At 31.8% G+C, this 23,900-nt stretch overlaps 1 protein-coding gene across 4 annotated transcripts in view; it reads right to left on the bottom strand.

Moving 5' to 3' along the window:
* Ca-alpha1t (Ca[2+]-channel protein alpha[[1]] subunit T) overlaps nt 1–23,900 on the bottom strand; it is a 134,531-nt gene that overhangs the window by 41,941 nt on the left and 68,690 nt on the right. For 3 of the 4 annotated variants that reach the window (XM_076306878.1, XM_076306877.1, XM_076306880.1), the window contains 11 exons: nt 15,582–15,685; nt 14,222–14,397; nt 13,568–13,660; nt 12,727–12,905; nt 11,173–11,345; nt 8,897–9,240; nt 7,970–8,191; nt 5,809–5,938; nt 4,457–4,761; nt 2,973–3,124; nt 1,847–2,050 (listed from right to left, as the gene is read on the bottom strand). In XM_076306878.1, the coding sequence (XP_076162993.1) occupies nt 1,847–2,050; nt 2,973–3,124; nt 4,457–4,761; nt 5,809–5,938; nt 7,970–8,191; nt 8,897–9,240; nt 11,173–11,345; nt 12,727–12,905; nt 13,568–13,660; nt 14,222–14,397; nt 15,582–15,685 (2,082 nt within the window). The remainder of the gene's footprint in view (nt 1–1,846; nt 2,051–2,972; nt 3,125–4,456; nt 4,762–5,808; nt 5,939–7,969; nt 8,192–8,896; nt 9,241–11,172; nt 11,346–12,726; nt 12,906–13,567; nt 13,661–14,221; nt 14,398–15,581; nt 15,686–23,900) is intronic. The other variant, XM_076306879.1, reaches the window with a different exon arrangement.

The raw sequence follows: 23,900 nt of genomic DNA, 5'->3' as shown, positions 1-23,900 counted from the left end.
TTCCAATCCTTACCAATGGTTGACTTTAAGAATGTTAGTGCTTTACTCTGTATGATTTCAGCAACAAACCCTACCTTCTCCCGTCAGGATATCGTTTAGATCAGACAGAAAATGTTTTTAACTCCAAACTATCCAAATTTCGACAATTGGTACTCTAATCCTTATCAACGGTTGACTTTAAGAAGGTGGGAAGAGGGGGAGGGGGGCAGAGAGGAGAGAGGGAATGGAAGAGGCAGTCATTAAACACAAATTGGTACATGATCGGTTAAATGTAACGGTAACACTGTTTTGCCGCGAAAAACTGATTTGCAAAATGATATCACTTATGGGACGACCCGATGACTGTAATTGTGGTTAAAAAACGAGCAAACGAAGATAAGGGCGATTGTGGCGAGCGACCGGCCAATCAATTTGTCGGACGGTCATTAAATGCTTCGTAAAACACGGAATAGCGAGAGGCCGTGTACGCAGCATAATCAGATCAGAATCGGAAAAGGTACATATCGTTCATTCGCAAGCTGTCTAATATCGATGACCACACCGAGGCGCACGCACTTTGTAGGCACTTAAGGTACATAGCAGAAAGAAAAATAGGAAACGTAGCGACAGTGAGAAAGACGTACGAATACACGAAAAAATCAATAGGTAGTAGTATACATATATATAATATATGCATGTGTGCGCGCGTATATATAAATATATAAATATATATATGTATATATACACATATACACACACATATAGCTCTTATACTTGTCACTAGGTAAAAGCACCATGCACACATGAGAATATTATACGTTCATATACGTATATATATATATATATATATGTACGTATATATATGTATATATATGTATGTATATATATATGTATGTATATATATATGTATATATATGTATATATATGTATGTATATATATATGTATATATATGTATATATATGTATATATGTATATATATGTATATATATGTATGTATATATATGTATATATATATATATGTATATATATGTATATATATATATGTATATATATGTATGTATATATATATATATTTATCGATATTCATATGTATAACAGGTGTCCTCTAATAAAACGGTAAAGTAATACACGTTCGATGCCTCAAGCCATGAGAAAGAGCCAACAAGACATCCCTCATAGACGTGCCAACAAACACCTATCGCCATTACCATTACAACGTCAGAAAACGCTGCTCATAAACAGAATTGGTAGTATGTACGAGAATTGCTGCGAGACCCGATCATCTATGTGATGCATTTACGCGACGATCCATATGCCGTGAGAAAGTAAAAGCGCATAAACCAGAAAAGGACAAAAGTAAACGGAAGACATAGTCACCTAGTACATTTCGTGTTCGAAGAGCAGTGATACATAATACACAAGTTTCAGCTCCTGTAGAAGCCCGGAAGCGAACAAAAAGCTCTTTCCAAGATATAAATGTCAATGAGACTTCCGCAAATACTATGTAAAGATTCTATTTTAGTTAATGACCGTAACACTGGACGATGGACACAGGCTACGTCTCGTTGACACTTAACGTTTCGTTCGAAATTGTCTCTCCGCAATATCCATCGATAATCCAACGACTTCAATCCGCATTTGGCGATCATGCAAACGTTAGGCTGATGAGGTGATTATCCGATACAGATTGCCCGCGATGTAGTTCCGCGTCCGGGAACACGAAATGCGCGTCTATCGTCGAGCACGATACGATCCCTGGATCCACGCGAACCGCGATCCTGGAACGTGCACTTCCGACTACGAGAACCGACGATACGACAAGAACCGTGGTAATTCCGTGCCCAATGGGAAAAGGAAGCGACTTACCTGAATATAAAGATGAAAAGTACTAAAAGGGAAAAGAATACGGCAACGTTATCCATGGTTCGCAACATCACGAACAGCTGGCGTCGCAGGTTCGGCAAGAATCGCACCAGCTTCAGAATCCTCAGTAATCGAAATGTCCTCAGTACGCTCAGCCCGGAACTACCACTTCTCTCCTCGACGAAGGCTTGACAAATCTCCACTACGCTGAGAATTCGAAATAATATTCCATTCAGTTTCTTGGAATTGACATTCAATACGAAATCATTATAATTAACACATGGCCAGGGACAACTGTCAAGGCGAATATCGGAACAGTTTAGGTTCATTCATCAACGGTTAAGACTCACTGGTCTAGGCATGTCAAATTCATTTGAACACGTGAATTAATTTACCCTTTGCTACTATGTTGTGGACAGCAAATATATAGACTATTTTTAATCGTATCAACATCGTAAGTAAAATCGTGTAAGAGAATATAGTAATTTCTAAGGGAATAGGCAAAAAGAGACAGTTGTAAAAGAAAGCGTAGGTATATTAAACGAAAAACATTTTTGTTAAGTAACATTTTTCATCTTTTTTAAGATACTTGACAATATTATGCAGACACTAAAATGTAAAACTTTAGTTGAAAATTCTCAACTAATGCTACTTTTCAAATTGAAGAAAGGTGTTAATCCATTGGACTTGTTCTTTTAAGTGTTTTATTGTCCTGTATTATTGAAAAAAGCTGTTCACATAAATATGTACACCAAACATAGATACTACGTAAGTGACAAAGCTTTGCATAATAAAAAAAAGAATATAAATGAAGGAAATAATGAAAAGTTGAAGTTCACTGCAAAATTGAATCGATCGAGTCACGTATTTGGCATGTCTGCCTCAAATTATGGTAATTTATCACTTAGGTCAAAAAGAAGTTGCATATAATTCATAATACATTCTGTTTAGATTTTTCGTAAACTGTGAGTGATAAATGACAAATATTGGCATTGAGTGTAACATTTAATGGAAATATATTGCAATCTCTTAATTACCAAAATGCTCAATAGAAAGAATTTTTCTTTATTGTGACACGTATTCGAAATGTTGAACAGTTGATAAAAGAGAAATACTTTTGCTGACGTACCTGAGTACCACAACAACCCCGTCAAAGACGTTGAATCCATTGCTGATATAGCCGAATGGACCCTCCGCTATTATCTTGAGTAACATTTCCACGGCGAAAACGGCCGAAAACACAATATTGCTTATTTCAACCACTATGGTTAATTGCTCTGGCTGTTGACCAACAAACAGAAAAAAAATACCACATTCGATACGTGTATTTAAAAAACATGAAATTGTCAGTCTACTCGTAACATTAGTAAGAAAGTGGTCCAGTAACTATTAACACTGATTATTTCCTTGGCTATAGTAGTCAAAGAAACATTCGTTAATTGAAAGTCACGTTGGTTTTCCTTTTAAGAAGGTATTTGTTTTTTTTTTTCATACAAAAACAATCAATTTTCTTTTTTTCTTACATCTTTTATTAGTAGGTATATAGTGTCTAAAATATATGCTAAATATTGTACCAATATTTAAAACATAAACGAAAGTACAGAAAGTAATTTTGAAGCACATATGTAAGTGTAAAGTTCCTCTAGACATTTTTCAGGTCAATTCTTTTTTATAATTGTAATTTCAGCGTCAATATATTCTCAAAATATAAAATAATAAAATATATAAAGTAAGCGACGAATACATTTATTATTTAAACAATTTATGGTAAATGATTTAATTATTACATCATTTAACTCCTTTAAAGAGAATTTATTTTACTTAAAATATACAAATATTCAAATTGATAATGACACATAGCATCTACCAGTCTTATAATGATGTTATAGTATTATATTATTTGGAAATTTATTTAATAATATTTATGTACAATTTTAATGATTACTTTCGCGTAACAATATTTAAAATTGTACTCTTAGCTGTTACTCCCACGTAAAATAATTTAAAAACTAAACACGAGTGCATCAGTATATTGTTATTTGTATTATATTAAATAGTCGCTATTTACGACATTTATTAGTTACTATTTCCCATCTTTATATGAAATTTATACCATAATACCAAGTGTACCTACGTATTGAAAATGGAGTACTTTTTGCCTCTCTTCTCCCCTCCCTGATTAATAATAACAATTACTACTATGGTATAATAAATTTTGAAATTGCAGAAAAGTGTATCGCCAATTAAATGATTATGTAGGAGCATAGTGCACTATATATTTCGCGAATCTTTTCACATTGTAATGACTGACTTCCACTGACCTCGCGTTATAAATTATTAAATTCTTCTTAACCACTGCTATCAGAAAATCTGTATATAAATATAGAATTTCTTTAAAAAAAATAAATAACAGAAAATCTTTGGTGTTTGATAAAATGACCTTTGCATACAAACAACCATTATCACTACATGCGAACCCCCGTGTTTATCATGCACTTTTGTGGAACTCTCTCTCTTTAATTACCATAGTTTTAGGAATAATTAAAGCGCTAATGGTTACCAGAACACCGTGTATAAAAAATGTATCTCGTACATGTGAACTGAAATACTGACCTGGTTGTGGTATTCTATGCCCATGCTCAAAGTATTGATCAAAATTGCCACTAAAATACCCTGTTGAAAGTATTTGTGTTCGACCAGCTTTTTGATTGATTGTCTTATACAGCGTACCACGCTAACGCAGCGATATCCGCAAGATCTTAGAAACCTTTTCGCGCGCGACGATTTTGCCCATTTGTCACCCTCGTCTGGCCATTGATCAGTACCACCCTGCATTTCGCAGCAACAGGAGCAATTATCAATGTCTGTTGCTAACCACTGTGTACGATCCTCCAAGGTAATATGTCGATCCCTAATGCCTAAAATAAATACTCCTATATATATCTACCCACGACGTCGAATATCTCATCCATCTGTGATTTCCAGTTACATTCGTTGCATTTAAAGTGCGCAACATTTTCTAATGCTGATGACGAATTTATTATTAACCCTCGGAGGACGGAGTTCGTGGAGACTGAATATGGGTAATTTCTAACCCATGCCAAAATCGCGCACAAACAGATTTCAAAAGTGTAATTCTTTCCTTGAATTTTATGAATAGGTTTATCATAGAGATAAAAATACAGGTTTATTGTACAAAATTCGTAAATTATTATGAAAAAATAGGTTTATTATAGAGAGATGAAAAAAACCAGGATATTTAGAAAATGAATAATATTTGTTAATTTTCTGCAAAATTTCTACGCAAAATTGTATCTCTCGCGAATACAACGATCGTTACAAATGTGTCGTTGACAATCTTTACACGCAGAAGTATATTTGTTATCGATTTTTCGAAAAACATCTTCCATGTTTATGCAGCTGTTGGTTGGTAATTCTAAACGTGTGGAAAAATTCTTGAAATATTTCGACCGTTCTGTTGAATATAAAAATGTAAGGTCTCGAGTGACCCATATTCGTCCTGCGAGGGTTAATACATACGTATTGAAATAGAGTATTAATATATAAAAATGGTAAAAATTGAGATAGAAATTAATTAACGACGACAATTAGAGACGATTTGTATTTGTCTTCGTTCAAGATATAATTATTATTATTACCGCTTTATTAATACATAGTTAGATTTTAAATTTACTAATAGTACTATTGACTGAAAAGATAAATGCAAAAAGATAGAACCAAAACAAAACTAAAAAATTTCAGTACAATTGCAAAAGGTTTAGTCATTTTATCGAATGAGCATAAAATATACTCGCAGATTATGCTATTTACGAGTATAAAATATACTCAAAAGAAAGAAATTTAATTAGAAAATGAGTAAAAGATGTAATAACAATCTACGGGAAAGAAGAAATTATAAGTTTCCCGTCTCGTTTCATCGAAAGAGAACGAAACTTGTATCATACCTTTCGTGAGTGAATTCAGAAAAGAATCCAGTGCCAGCTGACCAGTTGGCAATGCTGCACTTAAAGCACCACTTAGCGCCAATAGTTCCTGACAGGTCATAGCTTCGCTTCCCACCAGTTCTGCTTGCATCTGTGGTGACACGTGCACGTGACAAGTTACAAGTTTGATAGACACGCGCGATAAATAGAATCAAAATCAACCGGTCGGTTAAGGTCATTTAAGGATTATCTCTACCCAACCGTTTGATTAATCGCACCATTTCATCTCTCGTCCCTTCACCCGCATCTGTAAGCATACGTTACCTGTCTCTTGCAAACAGTCCACCCAAAATAATACCATTTGACTTATGCTCTGCTAACATAGGTAGTCAGTGGTTCACAAAATATCAGATAGTAAAGACCGTATTGTGATTTTGAAACACTGTTATTTCGAGAAAATTATTGGAATTCAACGAATCTTTATTTTATAATAAATTACATTCGTCGTATTCTAATTTATTCTTTCGCGTGTTATATCACAAAACATAAAATCGTATAAAGCTCTGTTCTGCAGTCTTTGCACCAATATTTTGATTCCTTACAAATGTTTTGATAATACACCACACTGTGTTTCATTGATTTTTATTTAGTCGTACGTAGTAGTCAATCTTCCGATCCCAGTTTTTCTTATCTTTCTATTTGTTTTCATTTTATATGTATTTATATTTCGTTTCACATTTCTTGATTTGTCACAAATTCTTCATATATATATTATATCTGTTGCTAACCACTGTGTACGATCCTCCAAGGTCATATTATGTAACCTTACATTTCAATTTTTTTTTGCATTTTATATATATTTATATTTCACTTCATATTTTTTTGATTTGACTCAAATTTTTCAGATATATTATATTATGCAACCTTACATTTTGATCTGTATTTATTATTTTGTAGGATAACTTTATGGTGTTCGAAGTGTGGTCTCCTTGTCAAAGTGAGAGGCTAGCTGGTATGACATAAAAATAGTAATCGTGCCTAGCATGTTTTACGATTAGAGAAGCGACCTTGAGCAGCCAGTTGATTTTGTTTGACTCGACAAGTGTGAAAAATTCTCTGATATAGTGGCCTGAGGGGTGTGGGAGGGTGATGGGGATGAAACGATCAATTCCAGACGATTCTCGTAAAGGTTTTCATATTGTATAGTGTAACTCTATGTTTCATTTGTTCGTTTAAATTCACAAGATTTCATCGTAACATTGAAAAAGTACTTACTGCAAAATGCAAAATATTACCTTCTAGCGGATATTTTGATATATTAAGATATCAGAATAAAAAATAACAACTTTTATGTATAGTCATTTTCAGGTCGAAAGTCTGTGTTATAAGGTACACCAACTATTAGTAACTGTAGTATTAGAAACTGAATTTTTTAACACAAAATGAACGATGTTACTCATATTTGTGTATATTCTTTAAAAAAAAAGCGACGGATTTCTTGTTTATCTGAAAATGCTTTTGTAAAGACAATCAATAATTTCTATTTAAAATAAGATTTGAAGTATATTTAACTTTGTAACACTTAAAGTGTTACTATATCATTTTAATTCAAGATATAATCTACGAAGAGTGTAAATATAAAATTGTCTGGTGTGTTATTATTAATGTTGACTCATTCATTCTTTGACTTGTTCGCATAAACGATATTTATATTTATATCCGATTTAAACAATTCAATGGTATCAAATTGTTATTTGAAGATACTAATGAGAAATATATATTGTACACATTCGTTTAAAATTTGTAAAAGTTTAATCGAAATGAACAATTGCTCCGTAGCAAAAGTAGAAAAATTCGAGTCAGGACTTTTCAAATAATACCTAACTTGTCTACTTGAACACACATTCTTTTACACATTTCAGAATAAAAGGTTATTTGTACGTAAATGTTATACATATATAAATGTACATATATTTTATATATATTTTACCCAATGAGTAAAATAATATGTGCAAATATTTTTATTTTTCAATTCCAGTACTACTTTCCCAGATCCGGTAAAATACTGTTAAAGAATTAAGAAGGAAACTGAGCCAATGAGAACACTTGGGAGAAGAATCACAGTTCTTTCATAGTAGGAATTTTTCAAACTTGTCCATCTATATTTAATAATAAAAAGTACCTGTGTGTGATCTACCAGTGGACTCGACCAGACGTTACCATCACCGGTCTGTGTCATTTTTTCGCTCGAACATACGTTACGCTCACCAGGAGATACTGTCGAAATAGCTTGCAATGCGTTTCCAACGCTGTTACTACCGTGCAGTAATACGACATCACTGAACATCACGCTACTTCTTCTACGATAATGTGTGCAAGGTGGACTTAACAATGCGTTGTTTGTCTGAAAAATAATATTAAAGTTTCGAGAATTGAACGTCGAGTCGTTAAAATTGTTTTTTTTTTTATATCGGTCTATTCGTAAAGCCGTTTAAATCAGGTACAGTTTAAACTTGATAAAATTTGAAGTTATTCAGATGAGAAATACGCTTGTTGCGTAGTTACAGTTATATTATGCTGTATCATTAGTAATATTACCTTCAAATGTAACGTGTACATTAAACAATTTGTCTCGTGACTACGGTACCTGTATAATAATATTACCCTTAAATGTACCGTGTGCATTAAACAATTTGTCTCGTGACTACGGTACCTGTATAATAATATTACCCTCAAATGTACCGTGTGCATTAAACAATTTGTCTCGTGACTACGGTACCTGTATAATAATATTACCCTTAAATGTACCGTGTGCATTAAACAATTTGTCTCGTGACTACGGTACCTGTATAATAATATTACCCTTAAATGTACCGTGTGCATTAAACAATTTGTCTCGTGACTACGGTACCTGTATAATAATATTACCCTTAAATGTACCGTGTGCATTATACAATTTGTCTCGTGACTACGGTACCTGTATAATAATACTACCCTTAAATGTAATGTGTACATTAAATAATTTGTCTCGTGACTACGGTACCTGTATAATAATATTACCCTCAAATGTAACGTGTACATTAAACAATTTGTCTCGTGACTACGGTACCTGTATACTCGCTTCAGTTGCGTTAGAAAGGATGTTGTCGCTTCCATTACAGGACACCGAGGAAGTTCGATGAAGAGCCAGACGATGGCACACATTCGACGACACATCTGCTTCGGAAACTTCAGGACTCGCGTGCGGTGCAATTGCCAAATTTCCGTTGCTTCCACCATTATTGGCAACGGCGGTACTGAGAATTCCACTCTGCGTTGGTGGGCTAGTCGCTGTAAAATCTGCAAGCGATCCACCACCGCTGCCTATTCCTTGTTGTTGAGAATGCTGTTGATGTTCCGCGTAATCGATAGCTGCCAAAAGTCGGGGACATCTTCCATGATGAAATCTTCTGTCTGATAAATGATCGTGAAATTGAAAATAACTTGCAACTTCCAAAATTGGTTGGCCAAACTTTACCAGCATATTGATCGTAACGATGAAAAAATGTGGTTGAAATGCGTATCGGAAAAGTACATGTTTTCCTATGTATATAATCAAAATCGATATTTTCCCTTTCGAAGAATAAGTATAGTCGTGTACCTCACTGAGTACAAAGGGTAATTATAATCAACCACTGAAAACTAAATGCCATACGTTGTTATGTAAGATTTACAATAGCGTAATATAACCTTGTCACGTAACATTATCGGGAATAAAATTGTTAGTATTGATGAGCTTCTTTCGATGAAATTGACTCTGAATATGATATAATTTGAACTATTCTTAATTATACGTTACTGGAATTATTTTTGAAAATCTTCCTAATATGTATAATTAAAAGTAGACCGAATAAGTCGTACTTGGAATCATTTTCATCAAAGAAACTGTACCGTTAATAATGTTATCATGAAGGCATAGTAGAACATACATAAATTGTTATTACCATAACAGGATAAAATTCGTTCTTACGTTGAAAAAACATAGGGAGTGATTTCATTATTTTAATTCAGGGTAAATATTATCGCTTGAAAGCGGGAATTACTATATACTATGTAAATAGATCTTCCTCTTATTGAATTGGCTATTTTGTTCGATGTCGATATTTTCAGCGATTTTCAACTCTGTTTTTCTCCAATCATATCTTAATAATATCAAATAATTCTAACATGCTTGACACTTTATTCGAGGGTTGGAATTTTCACCCTAAAGTACAACTTTCAATCGTTACAACTGAAAAAGAAAGTATAATAATTGTGAAGCCATATTTGTACAACATTTCTCCATTCCTAGTAAAGTTTGGCCGAATAATTTAGGAGCATTCTGTATAGGGTTACTCCAATTGTGAGATAAATGATAGTTGGAATAATGCTTAAGGGGAGACAGCACTCTGAGACGTCAGAAAGTAGCAGTTACTAAATGAAAAATGTAGTCTTTTTCAGAGAATACAAATATAACTTTCAGCTTCGTTTTACAATTTTATGAAAGTAAAAATCGTACAAAATGGCGAAATTATTCGCTATTCCTAGAATTTCTTCTGGTGAAACATTGTTTGTTGGCCGCTACAGTTGACAAGAACTGGGATGTGTAAAATAAAAAAATGTTGTCGATTCGTAAACTAGAGACTATTGCCTAAAATGTAACGTACGATTTTTCGAAAATTTTAATAATTGTAGAAATGGTCGAAGTTTGAAGGAAGAACAATCATTTTTATTCAAACAAACGACCTTAAACGTTTACGAAAAATGAAATAATTAACGGATGCGTAGTTCCGGAGATTTCGTATCGGCCAGATTGAAAAATATATTGTTGAGAAAAACGTAAAACAAGTTTATTTATCGCTGCAACTTCGCTAAATGTTTGAATTTCGAAATATCTTTTTGACATAATATTCTTCACACTTTAAACTTTAAGAAAATAAAAACAAAAATTTGATTTCTTTGACACACCAGGGTGGTGTTCCCCCTTAAACTACTAGCTTTACAAAGTTATAACCCAGGATAAAACTCTTCTGTTTTTAACACAAAAGTCAAATGACTTGAAAATGATACGTTGATTTTCTTCCGTTAAAAATAATTTCGAGGTCCATTTAATCGGTTCAAATGAAACGTTACATCTTTTCTTGATATTATGTTAGCCAACGAAAAATATAAATTCGTTAAATTATTGCAATATCATTTTAAATCGACCGATGGAGTATTGTGAGAATGTTGTCTCTTCTATTATTTTATAAGATACGTGTAAGTAGTTTAGGCGTTAATTCAACTGACACTTATTTTGAAATACCTAATCTAACGAAAATATACTACCAAAGACTAAATCTTATTCAGAAAGTATGAAAATCTTACCTCCAGGTAATCTATTCGGACTAGAGCCGGTTGCACTTCTTCGGAACGAATGTCCGTGTTGTTGTTGTTCCTTAAGTAAATTTTGCTCACGTTTCTGCTGCTTTTTGTACAAATGCAGTCGATATCTCTTCATTAGTCTTCTCTTTCCCCTCCGCCACAGGTGTGCGATATATCTGAATGAAACGAAGCAGTGAAAGACAATTTCAAGCGTTGGCCCTCATTCGTAAAGTGGGCACTAAATAGATTCCTCTAGATTGTTTCGTTTAACATTAAATTTCATTAATTACGTACACGTATAAGAACTTTGTTTGAATAAATGGTTGATCCGTACATTGAAATTTGTCGATAAATCGAATCGTAGATAAAGGATGTTCGCGTTATTATTTCCCAGTGAAAAATTAAATAAGTAAATCTTCTTAACGTATGCCTTGTACTAAGTTTCGGTATTTTTATTTTGTACAAAATTCGTTTATTTTATCGTATAAAAACAACCAGCAAGACGAATTCGATAGCAGGTCATTTCAACCAGGTCAGAAATGAAAGACACATCTTAGACACCCTAGAAATGGAACTTGAACAATAATACAGTCACCGAGAGTAACGTTGTTATCTCTAATCGACTCGCTAGCCTCAGAGTACACCAAGGGGTGAGAAACAATGAGAGCGAGAGAGATACTGTTAATGAGCAAGAAACAGTGAGCGAGAATGAAATGGTGATAAATGGTGGGGATAAATATATGACAGCTAATGAGGCAGTAATCGTGACAGTTAATGAGGCTAAACTGTGCCGTAATTTCAAAAACTCCAAACGAACGTATTCATTTTTAAAAACATTCTTTTTAAAGATCTCATAATAATACATATGTTAAAATCCGTGTATAGAAGTTGTAAATTAAAATTATTTTTACGACAGCATCAAATAATAGCAAGGTGATGATAAATATACATTGGAAGCACATATGTAGGTGTATTATTTCTATAACAGAAAATAATATTACGAGAATCTCTTGAAACCAAGACTAGAGAAATAAAACCATGTAACTGTAAAAAAAAAAAGAATTGGCCCGATACATCTCTGACCAAAAGTGGAAAACATGAAAAGATACGACAAGTTGTTAAAAACCAATAGCTCAAATTCCTTTAGAAAATTCATTTTAATGTTAAGATAAAATAAGTCTATTATTATATTATACGAAAATAAGTCTACTATTGTATTATACAAAAATAAGTCGAAAATTATACGGAAATAATTATATTATACATGTTAAAATTGATGGGCTAAAGTATATATAATACTCACTGAAATAAACAAAAACGAGTTAGTAAACATTGTTCTAGAATTAAATAGTTTCCACGTTACGAGGCATATGTTCATAGGTTGTTCAATAAATTTTTTCGTTCGACAAGTTTTATCGAACGACGAAACTTATTGAACAACCTATTACAGCTCATGCTTCAAGTGTAACATGTATACAAGAAATGAAAGCGAAAAACAGGATTTAAGAAATGATGGGGATAATTATGTGATAACCAGAACGATGATAGTGTACTCACTTAACAATTTCTGCGTAGCATGTGGTTGGTTCCGAAGTATTCGTCGACGACGCAAGGGTTGACGTGGAATGAAAACGAGCTCGCTCTAATCGCATTCTTTCCATCTCCCGTTTTTTTGTTTCTGAGAATTGAGTTGCTATCACGACTAAGCACAGATTAATCATGAAGAAGGATCCTATCTGTGAATCAAATTTGTTTGCAATTTAATAACTTCTTTCTTCGTGTCAAAAGATCTTGGTTTATCATTTATCTAGAAATTTTATCGTTTATAAACTCGTCGAAGAATCTATCTTCGAAGCACTTTGATTTAATTTCGACACTAATTATAATTTTTCTTATTTATTTCCAATTAAATACATCGTTAAGAAAATTCAAGAAATTTTAGTTTCGTTCCCCGATGAATCTTTAACTTTTGAAGTAATATGATCTTGATAAACTTAAATCTAGACAATTTGACTAAGTTTACAATACAAATTGTACAATAATAACACGAATAGGAATTCTAGAAACTGGTTATTTGACGAGTTACTCTTTTAAAAGGAAATTTACAAAAAGTTTTCCTGAAAACAAATAAATTTCAATAAACTCAAACTTCTAGGTAATCAATTACATTTAAGGCAGAATTTACTGGATTAATTTACTTGCTAACAAGATTAGGAATAACAATGTCCTTTTACTGAATTTTCAAAAAAAAATACCTGATAAACTAATAGTTTCAAGCTTTTCTTAACAGAAGTAACACATCGAATTACTACCAGCTGAGATTCACATTTGTGGTATTATCTTAACGTTAAATACAGAATCAAACATCGATTATTTTTTCTGGGATTTATAAACATACCACAATTAATAGGACGAAGTATATCCAATCCCAAAAAGAATGAGCATCCTGTACGTAATACATTATGTCTGTCCATCCCTCGAGACTGATTACCTGTGATAATAATATCATCTTATTGATAATATTATAACTTGAATGTACTATTCAGAAAATTTGGTAATGAATGAATTAGATATTCTTTCTGTAATTAAGTATTTCAGGAAAAGGAAAATTATTCTGTTTATTATATCAAAATTATTATATCATTATACTACAAAAAATAGTCGAGACACCGAAAGAGAGGAAATAAAAGAGAATGATCTTTTTTTAATTTTTAGATAATTTTTACAAATTTTTCAAAATTTACCTATTTTTCACAATTTTCTAAAAATTTTATTTTCTTTTTTCAAGAAAATAAAAAAATGTTTACATTTTTTTTTCAATTTTTAATTATGATCTTTGTCAGTGGAAAGGTCTGTCCATGATTGGTCAATCTACTTGACTAAGACTTTAATCATAGTAAGCATTATACGTTTCTCCGTACACTTTTATTCAAATCTCTAGCATGTGATAATGCATCGATATTTGAGAAATGTTTTAAAGATGGAAACGAATCTAGAAATTGATCTAACGTAAAGATTTAGTTTCTAAATGCAAAAAGAGTAGTATACTCACGAGAAATATTGCCACCCAAGCAAGACCGATATTATCAAAGGATATCGTTCCTTGGAATGGATTGTTACCCTGACCCTTGCACTCCGTATAATAGTAATTCCAATTAACACAGGTATCGTTGCTGATAAACGTTGTATTATTATTCGGCAATGCTGTGTTGTTGCAGATCACATTTCCTAAAAGCGAAAACACTTCAATAATTCCTACAGTGTCGTCATTCGAATTACAAGTACAATGGAACCATAAATCTGTTTCTTGTGTATATAAAAAATTCGAAAACAAAAAACTATCTTCACTTTTTCATTTTAACGAGTAGTTTTAGAAGTACAACAGAATCTCGATTATACATATGTGGTAAAAAATAATTTTAATTCGATTATTCTGGACTTTATAATCGTAAAAGTTTGTCTCCTTGAAGTTTGTAAAAACATTGCTCGATCTTTTGTTAAATGATAGTAACAAAAGGAAATCAATTGAAAATAGTGAAGAAAATAATACAAATTATTTACAGAAAAATTTAATACGTGACACTAAATGAAAGGAGAGAAAATGTTTAAATATGCTAGAAAAGTTTTACGTTTAAAACATTTGAAAATATGATCATTCGATTCCTTAAATACAAACAATAAGTTAGTTATAAATTTATGCTATGCAAGTGTTATCAAAGAGAGTTATCCTAGAATCCTGAGAATCGCATCATATACGTACATGACATGTGTTTGGTATAAATTGTTCAAATTTATATGCAATAGTATGGAAATTCGTGTTGGACATATTCCAAAGAAGCAATAGAGAAGGCAATATTTCAAAGATGATAAATGTTTCGAGTAAGAAAACAGTCTTCATTGGAACAGAGGATAGTACCTTCAAGGTTTTAGAATAAACCTTAAGGTCTACAGATGATTTTATCACGCAGCCCAAAATTCTTAAAGTTTACCAGAATTCACGTAATTTATTATTAAGGAATAATTAGGCTTATTAAAATTAGCTTTGGGTTTGTTCTTCGAGCAAACTAGATACTTTGATTTGACATAGAAAAGAAACGCAAAATGATAAATGTCGCTAAATAATTAATCACAGTTGAAAGGTAAATCTAAATGAGAGTCATGAGCATTGAGAACGCGTTTTCTTTTTTTTTAGACATATTAGAAAAAATGACCAAATTGTCACGATGATAAACACATCGAAGAGAAATTAAACATGTCGGAGTCGTTGTTATAACAGATTGTAGTGGGAGAAGCACTATTTTTTTTCATTGGAAGATTTCATTCTTTGGAAAATATTTCATTGAAATTGAATACACGCCGATCGTGGGCGTGTCAAAAAATTCTGTCGTTAAAATTATCGAAGTTGTACTCACCGAACTTGAGCGGCGGCAAGTTACTGCAAGAGTGCATTCCGTTGTCGTCGGGACGCGAGCAAATGTAGTCCTGACCTTGATATTCGAAGTACTTCTCGAGATCGCTGGAAAATCAATGGGCTACGATTAACATCGAATGAAATATCACCGTACACACTGGCTGTTTCTTTTTCGAATCGCTTCTTATAATTAAAAGGTTGCGTATGTATGCTTTATGCATGGATGCACTCGTCACATGCTTTATTTATGCGTACACCGTGTATATGCAGTGTGTCTGACGATATATTATATCTAGAGACTATATAAATATATATATAAATATATATATAAATAAATATATATAAATATAAATATAAATGTAAATATAAATATATAAATATATATAAATATATATAAATATATATAAATATATATAAATATATATATAAATATATATAAATATATATAAATAAATATACATACATATATATATATATATATATATATATATATATATATATATTACATGTGATATACCTATAATATAAAATATACAACATAGAGTAACTTACAAAAGTATGCGTATTCCATGAACTTTCCACTTTAAATGATTAGTACGTATATTGTAGAAAGAAATGTGATAGAAATATTAAGGTGGAATATACGTGTATAGATTATCTGACTTTTCGCTCAATAGCTATTTTATTAAGAAATAATACGATATATATGTACAACATACATATTTCAATTAAATGTAATTTAAAATATTACTTATTCCTTTTATAATTATATTTTTCATTCGGATAGGAAGTTAAATTTTTTTGTAAAAAAAAAAAAAACAGTATTAGTGCATTTCTTCAGTTCTGTTTATTTAGCATATTTTGCTTCAGATACGATTGATCGTTTCAAATAACCCAGTTTCTAAGATTAGGAAAATTAGACCAAAATTAGCATGGAGAAACGTAATTGCTGGTAGCCGTCTAACGATAAAAATTTAAAACAAGAAAAGGAATGGTGGCATTTAATTTAAGATCTGTGAAAGAAAAATACTTTTTGGAGAGGAGGAAAGAGGCGCGCTTTTAAAACGATGCTAAATTTTTAACTGTTACTATTAAAATGCAATGAAAAATACTTTTTAGATTAATTTGCTATGTACCGATGCACGATTTAGATGTCACAAATATACGAATATTTTCATTAACGAAAACATTTCACATTTTTACATTTTTCGTTTCTTAAAAATAACTCACTAAATCTTTACAAATATACTGACCTTTTCATTTTATCTAGGCAAGAAGAACACAAAATACAATTTTACTGTTACGCGTTTCTTGTACCCTTCTCTTAACTAATTTATATGTATTCTTATGTAGACAATCGAAGTAAATTATAGATCTCGTTTCTTTTATCGTGTATTGTGTTGTACAGGGTGGAAATAAATGTTATTTGAAATCGGAAATTACTGTATTATCAATTATCTGATTATCGAACGTGAATCGTTAATAACGCGCAGACTCGCTTCGTGCGAGTATTTCCAGAAAATGATGGAAACGATATTAATTTTGTAACCATCAATTGCGTACCGTATCAAATATTTACAGTCTCCATATGGTACATTAAAAATCCTAATCACAATAAATCGCATTAATTTTCCATAAATAAAGTGGATATCACTCGTCAAATAACACATTACCCTTTTATCGCCTTAATATTTTCTTCGTATTAATTTTTCATTAATAAAGTAGATATTATTCGTCGGATAACACTTTTATCCTTTTGTCACCTTAATAGTTTCTTCATATTTTCTTTCACAATGTGCAAATCGTTCAAAGTGAAACAATTACGTTATACAAATACATGTGCAACTCTCTGAACATATATATATACATACATATACATAGGTATTTTATATATGCATATGCCTATGTATGTAACGTAGAGTGCACAGCAGTCGGCGATAAGAAAAGAAAAAAAAAAGAACAGACGTAAATATCGAGTTTGCGTGCACGCAGTTGGCGTTGCATCAAAGAACAAACGATAAGGAAAGAAACTGCTAACGCCCCTTTAAGAATACCGTTGCAGTGTTGCCCCGTGGATGCAAGAAAGTAAACGCCCTTGTTCGGCTTCGAGGGTTGCTCTTATCGGTGTGCTATTCATTCTCATCGTGTGATGTAGCGCAACCACTAAACAATGTCGGTTACTTCGACAAAAACATTTAATAGAGATGCATCCGATACGACCACGTACTTATACACGGCTTGTTACTGCAAGCCACTATAAACTACTGTAACGTAATTATTATATCGTCGCGACACCTTTTTTCAAAGACGGATTTCATTAATTTTTTTTCATCGACAAAAATGCTTCTGACTGTTATTCTTTGGATAGTATTCACGGATACTAAATGCGTATTATCGATATCTTTTACCTCTATTGACGCACTTCGCACAACAGGAAATTCATGGTGTTGTTTCATTATTTTTCTTCTGTATATACATTCATAATAAGTACATCCTTTTGTAAAAGCACGACATTTTTTGAGTACATTCCGAATTTACTTTAAAATTCGATTTTGTACTATCAATTACAGAATAACCTTCTGATCGATTTTACAAATGAATTGAAATTTACTGTTTTGTCAATAAATCGTGGTATTTAGTCGGTCGTAAAAAATCTTAACGCTATCGTCTAAAAATATATCAACTTTGTAACGTATATATACATGTATATATATAATAAGTTGAATTGTTTTAAAAATTAAAGTTGTACTGAATATTTAACGTTAGAGATACATTTCTAAAATTACAATTATCGTTTGAAATAGATGGCTTGCAGATATGTTTATGTTTTGCAAAAATATGCAATCTACTTTTGACAATTGAAAAATGTTCTCTGTTCGCAGTTTTGTTGTTACAAATAACTGCGTGTAATTTTGATCTCCATTTCTTTTCAAACTATAAAAAAAAGAAAAAGACTTTATGTTACAAACCGAACAAAAATTGCAACGAAAATCAACATAAATTGACTTCTAAGCTTATAATTGTTAAGACATTAATCGGATTTGAACCTTCTCGATGTACCGCATTTTGCATTTTATTACTGATACAATTAATGTTAACCCTGGTATAAATTTTATAGTAATGTTGACGCGATATCGTAAAAATATATTTTTTAAACACCTGGTACGTACGAGTTAGATCGATACGGAATTCGTATCTCAAAACCCAGCGTAGACAAAGTAGTAAACCGCAAATCCATATTTCTTCGGTAATATGTTTGATTTAGTTAATTATAATATTTAACACCAGATTTGACCGTGTATAGTAGAAATACTGCGAGTCACATTCGAATCACCTGTTAATCCACAAAGTAAAACCATGCAATTTTTAGTGTCGCATTTTAACGTCAAGAGTCTAATGTCTAAGGCATTTTAAGCGTTGATCCTTCTCTAACATAATAACGCGCTGAATTATTTCGCACCAGCAATGGCGCTCGTGCACCCATCAGGCTACCCCTAATGGACGTGACCGCTTCTATAATACAGCATAACTATGTAATTACAGTAGCTCGCACTCAAAATCGTCCATCATTTTTGGCTCTTTGTTTTTGTTCGTGAACTATAATATATAGGGTTGTTCGTTCAAATACGTTTCGTTAAAAACCTATTACCGTAATTTTTATAACAAAATCCCTGAACAAAAATTTCCACAGATCTATGTAGACACGTGGAAATTATTATAGAAAAAATTGTTTCCTTAGACGTTATTTTTTAAGAGATCTAGAGTTCAACAACGTTTCTCTTTAAATGGAGTCATATGTTTTTTTTTTTATGTAACATAAAATCTGGTATCAAGACGAGTTCAAAAATTTGTGATAACTTTAACGTATCAGAACTGTATATAATTCAAACTGAAAAACTAATAAAATATGATACGAAGAATTAAATACAAGTACGTAGTTACGTTGGAAATATTTTATAAATTTAACCTAGAAGGTGTTCGATATCATTGATACATTTTTATAAAGTATAAATAAATGAGTCTTTGATTATTTATTTACTTTCAGGACCAATATTGGTGTATTCCAATCTCATTCACTTCCTAAATAATTCTACATTTGTGGATTATCAAAGAAAAACGAGAAATGTCCATATTTTAGTTAGAAAGAATTGCGGTAGTCATTTGTTGTTAATGAAAAAGTAATATTAAGTTAAAGATTACAAATGAAAGGAATCGAACGATTTTTAACAGAAAAAATAGATTCAGTTTGTATGGCACGGTTGAAAATAAAGTTCGTTCGTATACTAATAGCTGAAAACGAAGAATATCTAGTAAAATTCTAAGTCGACATTTGTTACTTTTAATTACAAAAGCAGTTTTATATTTTGTTCGTATACTATTATAATACTAAATATATTTTAAAGCACTTTCAATAATGCAGGGTGTTTGTTACATTTTTGGTTTCCTTCATTTCATTAAGCATTAACCCCTTTCGATCTTCAAACTTTCATGTTCAGTTTACCAATGTTACTTAAATATTTTTCACATTTCCTATTTTCTTCGATAGTCAACATTTATAAGTTTTTTGTGCTCAAGGTCGTGTTATCATAAATCGCTGAGTTCGTTTCGTTGCCAGCTCTGGTGTTGCGTAAATAAAACAAGTGTTTCCATTTTAAAAATATCGAAGACTTTAAAATCTCTTAAAAAACATCGTTAAAGAAAAATTTATTCCATCGTTATATTTGTTCTCTTCAGTTGCATAACTTTTCTTATACATTCTAGAGCATTTTTTATACAGAGCACTCTGCATAGACATGATACTTTTATCACTAAGTGTAAGAATATTTATACCGTGTGACTATCCGTTCCAATCTAAAGAATGATCAAAAATTGTGAAATACGTGAAATTCTCTAAAATATAGTATATATAGTCACATGCTTTTTATTACATAGACTTTTAGTTGTAAAGACGCGAATTGCTAGGTTCAAGGTCACCCGAAGAACACCATATTGAAAATCATTGAATATTAATTTAAAATTGATTTTTACACCAACTATAAAATTATGTACAAATAAATAAATTAATTAATTCCAACTATTCAATATACCTCACCCAATAGACATTCTTTACTCTAAGGTACGAGTAATTTACAAAGACTCATCCTATACACTGAAAACTTAGTAAAATCGATTAACAACAGGTTTAGAGAAGTATAAAATAATAAAATATATCATAAAGAATATCGAGTTTATAATATCTTATAATCTCAGTATTCGGGTTTCTGATATAATAGTTGGACAGTTTCTATTAATAAAATTCTTTTTATCTATGGATACAAATGTATTTTTGTTATTATGTTGAAAAATATTGCATTTTTGTATTTCATTGTGTAATAATAATAATTTAATATCTCTACATTAATAGTAAATATATTTATATACTCGTATGTGTACGTTGTGTACTTTGTGCAGATCAATGCGTTAGCATGACTGCTGGACGATGTTCAGTCTGGGCTACTGTACGTGCTTGTGGGTGCTCTTGCGGTGTGTTGATCGTGCTTCTCGTTTGAAAAACAGCTAATCGAATGTCTAATGACTGACGTTGCATCGAATGCGTACTAGTGCGAGTGCTGAATCTTGCGAAATCGTGCAATCGTGCTTGTCATAATTGAACAATTACATTTTACACTTGCAACTTTTACGAGCTAACCATTTCAATATCGAGTAACCTTTTCCCTCTTGAAATCCTGGGAAGGTTAACCTAAAATTACGCAGCATACTGGACGAAACAAGTGTACAACCACTGCTACACATTTTCATTATTTTTTACATTTTTAACTTTGCTCCATTACTTTCTATCTGTACTACTTTCGAAAGTTGACTCTTATTTAGAATTATACGTATATTGCTACATATAATTTTGCACGTTTAATTACTCTTATCAGCAGACATTGTTATTTACAATTTTCGGTCCTTAAAGTTAGGTTACTAGCAGCTGAAATATACATAAATAGAAGACAACCAGAAAATGAAAGTAGAAAGAACAATAAATCCAATAAAAATGAACATATTTATAACGAGTTGTAAGATTAGGTTATCGAAATTTCTACCAAATTAGAGGAATATGGCCACCTTGACACTACCCCTTCTCTTCCACGACTGGCGCTATAATATCACATGGGCTGCGCGACATAGATGCGCAGAATCATTATGCCACTAATCGCAAGACGGAACGTCTCGAGCTCTTCAAACCTAACCTAAACAGTTATATGCGACAATACAAGAATCACTATAAAATTAGCCTGTCCAACACAAATGATATCACGAGCCATTTTCTCTATCCAAAAACTTGCAAGAGCATCATATAAACTAAGAAAAATAAAAGATTCACGATAATAAATTAATTCGTGGGAATTTTTATCGTAGATCTTTTTCAAACCTGAAAAAAATAGATAGACCAGAGAAGTAAACATTTTTGAGGTGTTCACGTGTTCAGAATCGACCAATTAAAAAATTAACTGAATATGGCAGAAATCAGTTCGCTACGAAAAATTGAGCAGAACAGACACCTGTTAATTCTTTCACTGTTATTATAAGTATATTATATTATAACATATTACCCAGTTTTATTGTATTATTATCGCTAATATTATATAAGTATTATTACAGACGAGATCTTGTTTAAAAAGATGACAAATATTTGTTTCTTTGTCTCTTTTATTTAGACAAATATTCATTTTTAATAGCAAAAATTAAGTTAATTGAGTTTTCTTCGCAAATTTCGTAGGTGTGCCGTATTAATTACCAGTTTTTCACATCACCGACTGTGTCTTTTTTATTTTATTCATAATAATTTAAAAACATTTAAACTTCTATATATTTGACTATTTTACAGGCGCGTATCTATTAATCTCGTTCTGCTTTGATGTTAGTCTTATTAAAGAAAACCATTTCACTATATTTAGCAAGCTTTTAGAATCGGATATTTCATATTAAGTACAGTTGCCCTATATCGAGAGACTGGTATGCGAAGGAAAGCACGATCTTTGCGGCGAAAAACACATTTAGCGGTTTGTAGCCTTAAGGTTATCGCTTTTCATACCACTCGTATGTGCCTGAAATAGTTCACTGTATCCCTTCCACCAAGTATACCTATGTATAAGATAAAAATCCGTAACAGAGCAAGAACTTGAAGAACAGAACTGGTTGGATAGCCCTCTTACGATGAGTAAGGTAGCTCTCGCTATCTTCCCTCGCTCTTAATAGTATTTCCATCTAATATACGTTCATTTTTATTATTTCAGGGGAATACAAGCCAAATCCATCTCCTATTCAACCGTAACACCAGATACAATAGGTTACCGATCCAATGAACGAGTTATTTATGAAATATATGTCATTGCATTTAAATCGCGGAATGTTATAATATATTCTTAATAGAAATTTGTTTATTAGATTATTCATTTATTACAAAATTAGTGGAGCTATCAGTAGTTCCTATTTCGTAACACTGGTATCCAAATTATGTCCACGCATCGGAATTTATCCTCAAAATGTAGCAATACATACAGATTTAATAAATAATAATTTAGTCCTTGGATTGATAATCTATTTTAAACTTTATTTTAAACTGTTTTAAAGCACGACTTGTAAACCATATATACACAGTGGGACAAAGGACCATTCCAGCGACGAATAATTCAAAATATTCAAATTAATGTGTATATGCTTCTTATGTCCTTTATTATTTACTAATATACAAATTGATGTTTACTATCATAAAAAGTGCAAAATTTAATTATCAATTATTCTTTGTTGTTATTGTATAAAACAGAATATGATTACAAGTAAATTTTGTATAATGTCCATCCACATACAAAGGTAAGTCTTCTTTTGGAGTATATTTAATTAGAGTAGATAACGATGATGATACAAGAATTTTTTTCGTTCTTCTAATGACTCTCGATATTTAATTTCTTAATGAATGGCTCCATCACCTCGAATGCTGCCAGTGCATCCCGATTCCCAAGCTCGAATTCGATGAACGCCCTCCCGATAAGACTTGCTTCGAAAACTAGCCGTGTGAAACTTTTCAGCTTGTATTTCACATAGCTCCATAGAACATTCCTTAAGACATCGATATGTATATAAATCCACCAAGCTCTCGAACAAAGCAGTCTGCATTTTGAAGTCTACCTGTCGCCACGTTGTTACGCTGTCCGTTTTAACCCACTATTTCTCGATTCTGAATAATTTCAAGTAAAAGTTCTTAGTTTGGATTAGGTGATCATCGACTCTCACCAATCCTCACTATATTTAACTTCGACGAATCGAGCGTGAC

Source organism: Ptiloglossa arizonensis, chromosome 3 (assembly GCF_051014685.1).
Source record: "Ptiloglossa arizonensis isolate GNS036 chromosome 3, iyPtiAriz1_principal, whole genome shotgun sequence".
Lineage (NCBI taxonomy): Eukaryota > Metazoa > Arthropoda > Insecta > Hymenoptera > Colletidae > Ptiloglossa > Ptiloglossa arizonensis.
The sequence above is the reverse complement of the archived record's forward strand: the minus strand, read 5'-3'. Positions and strand labels throughout refer to the sequence as shown.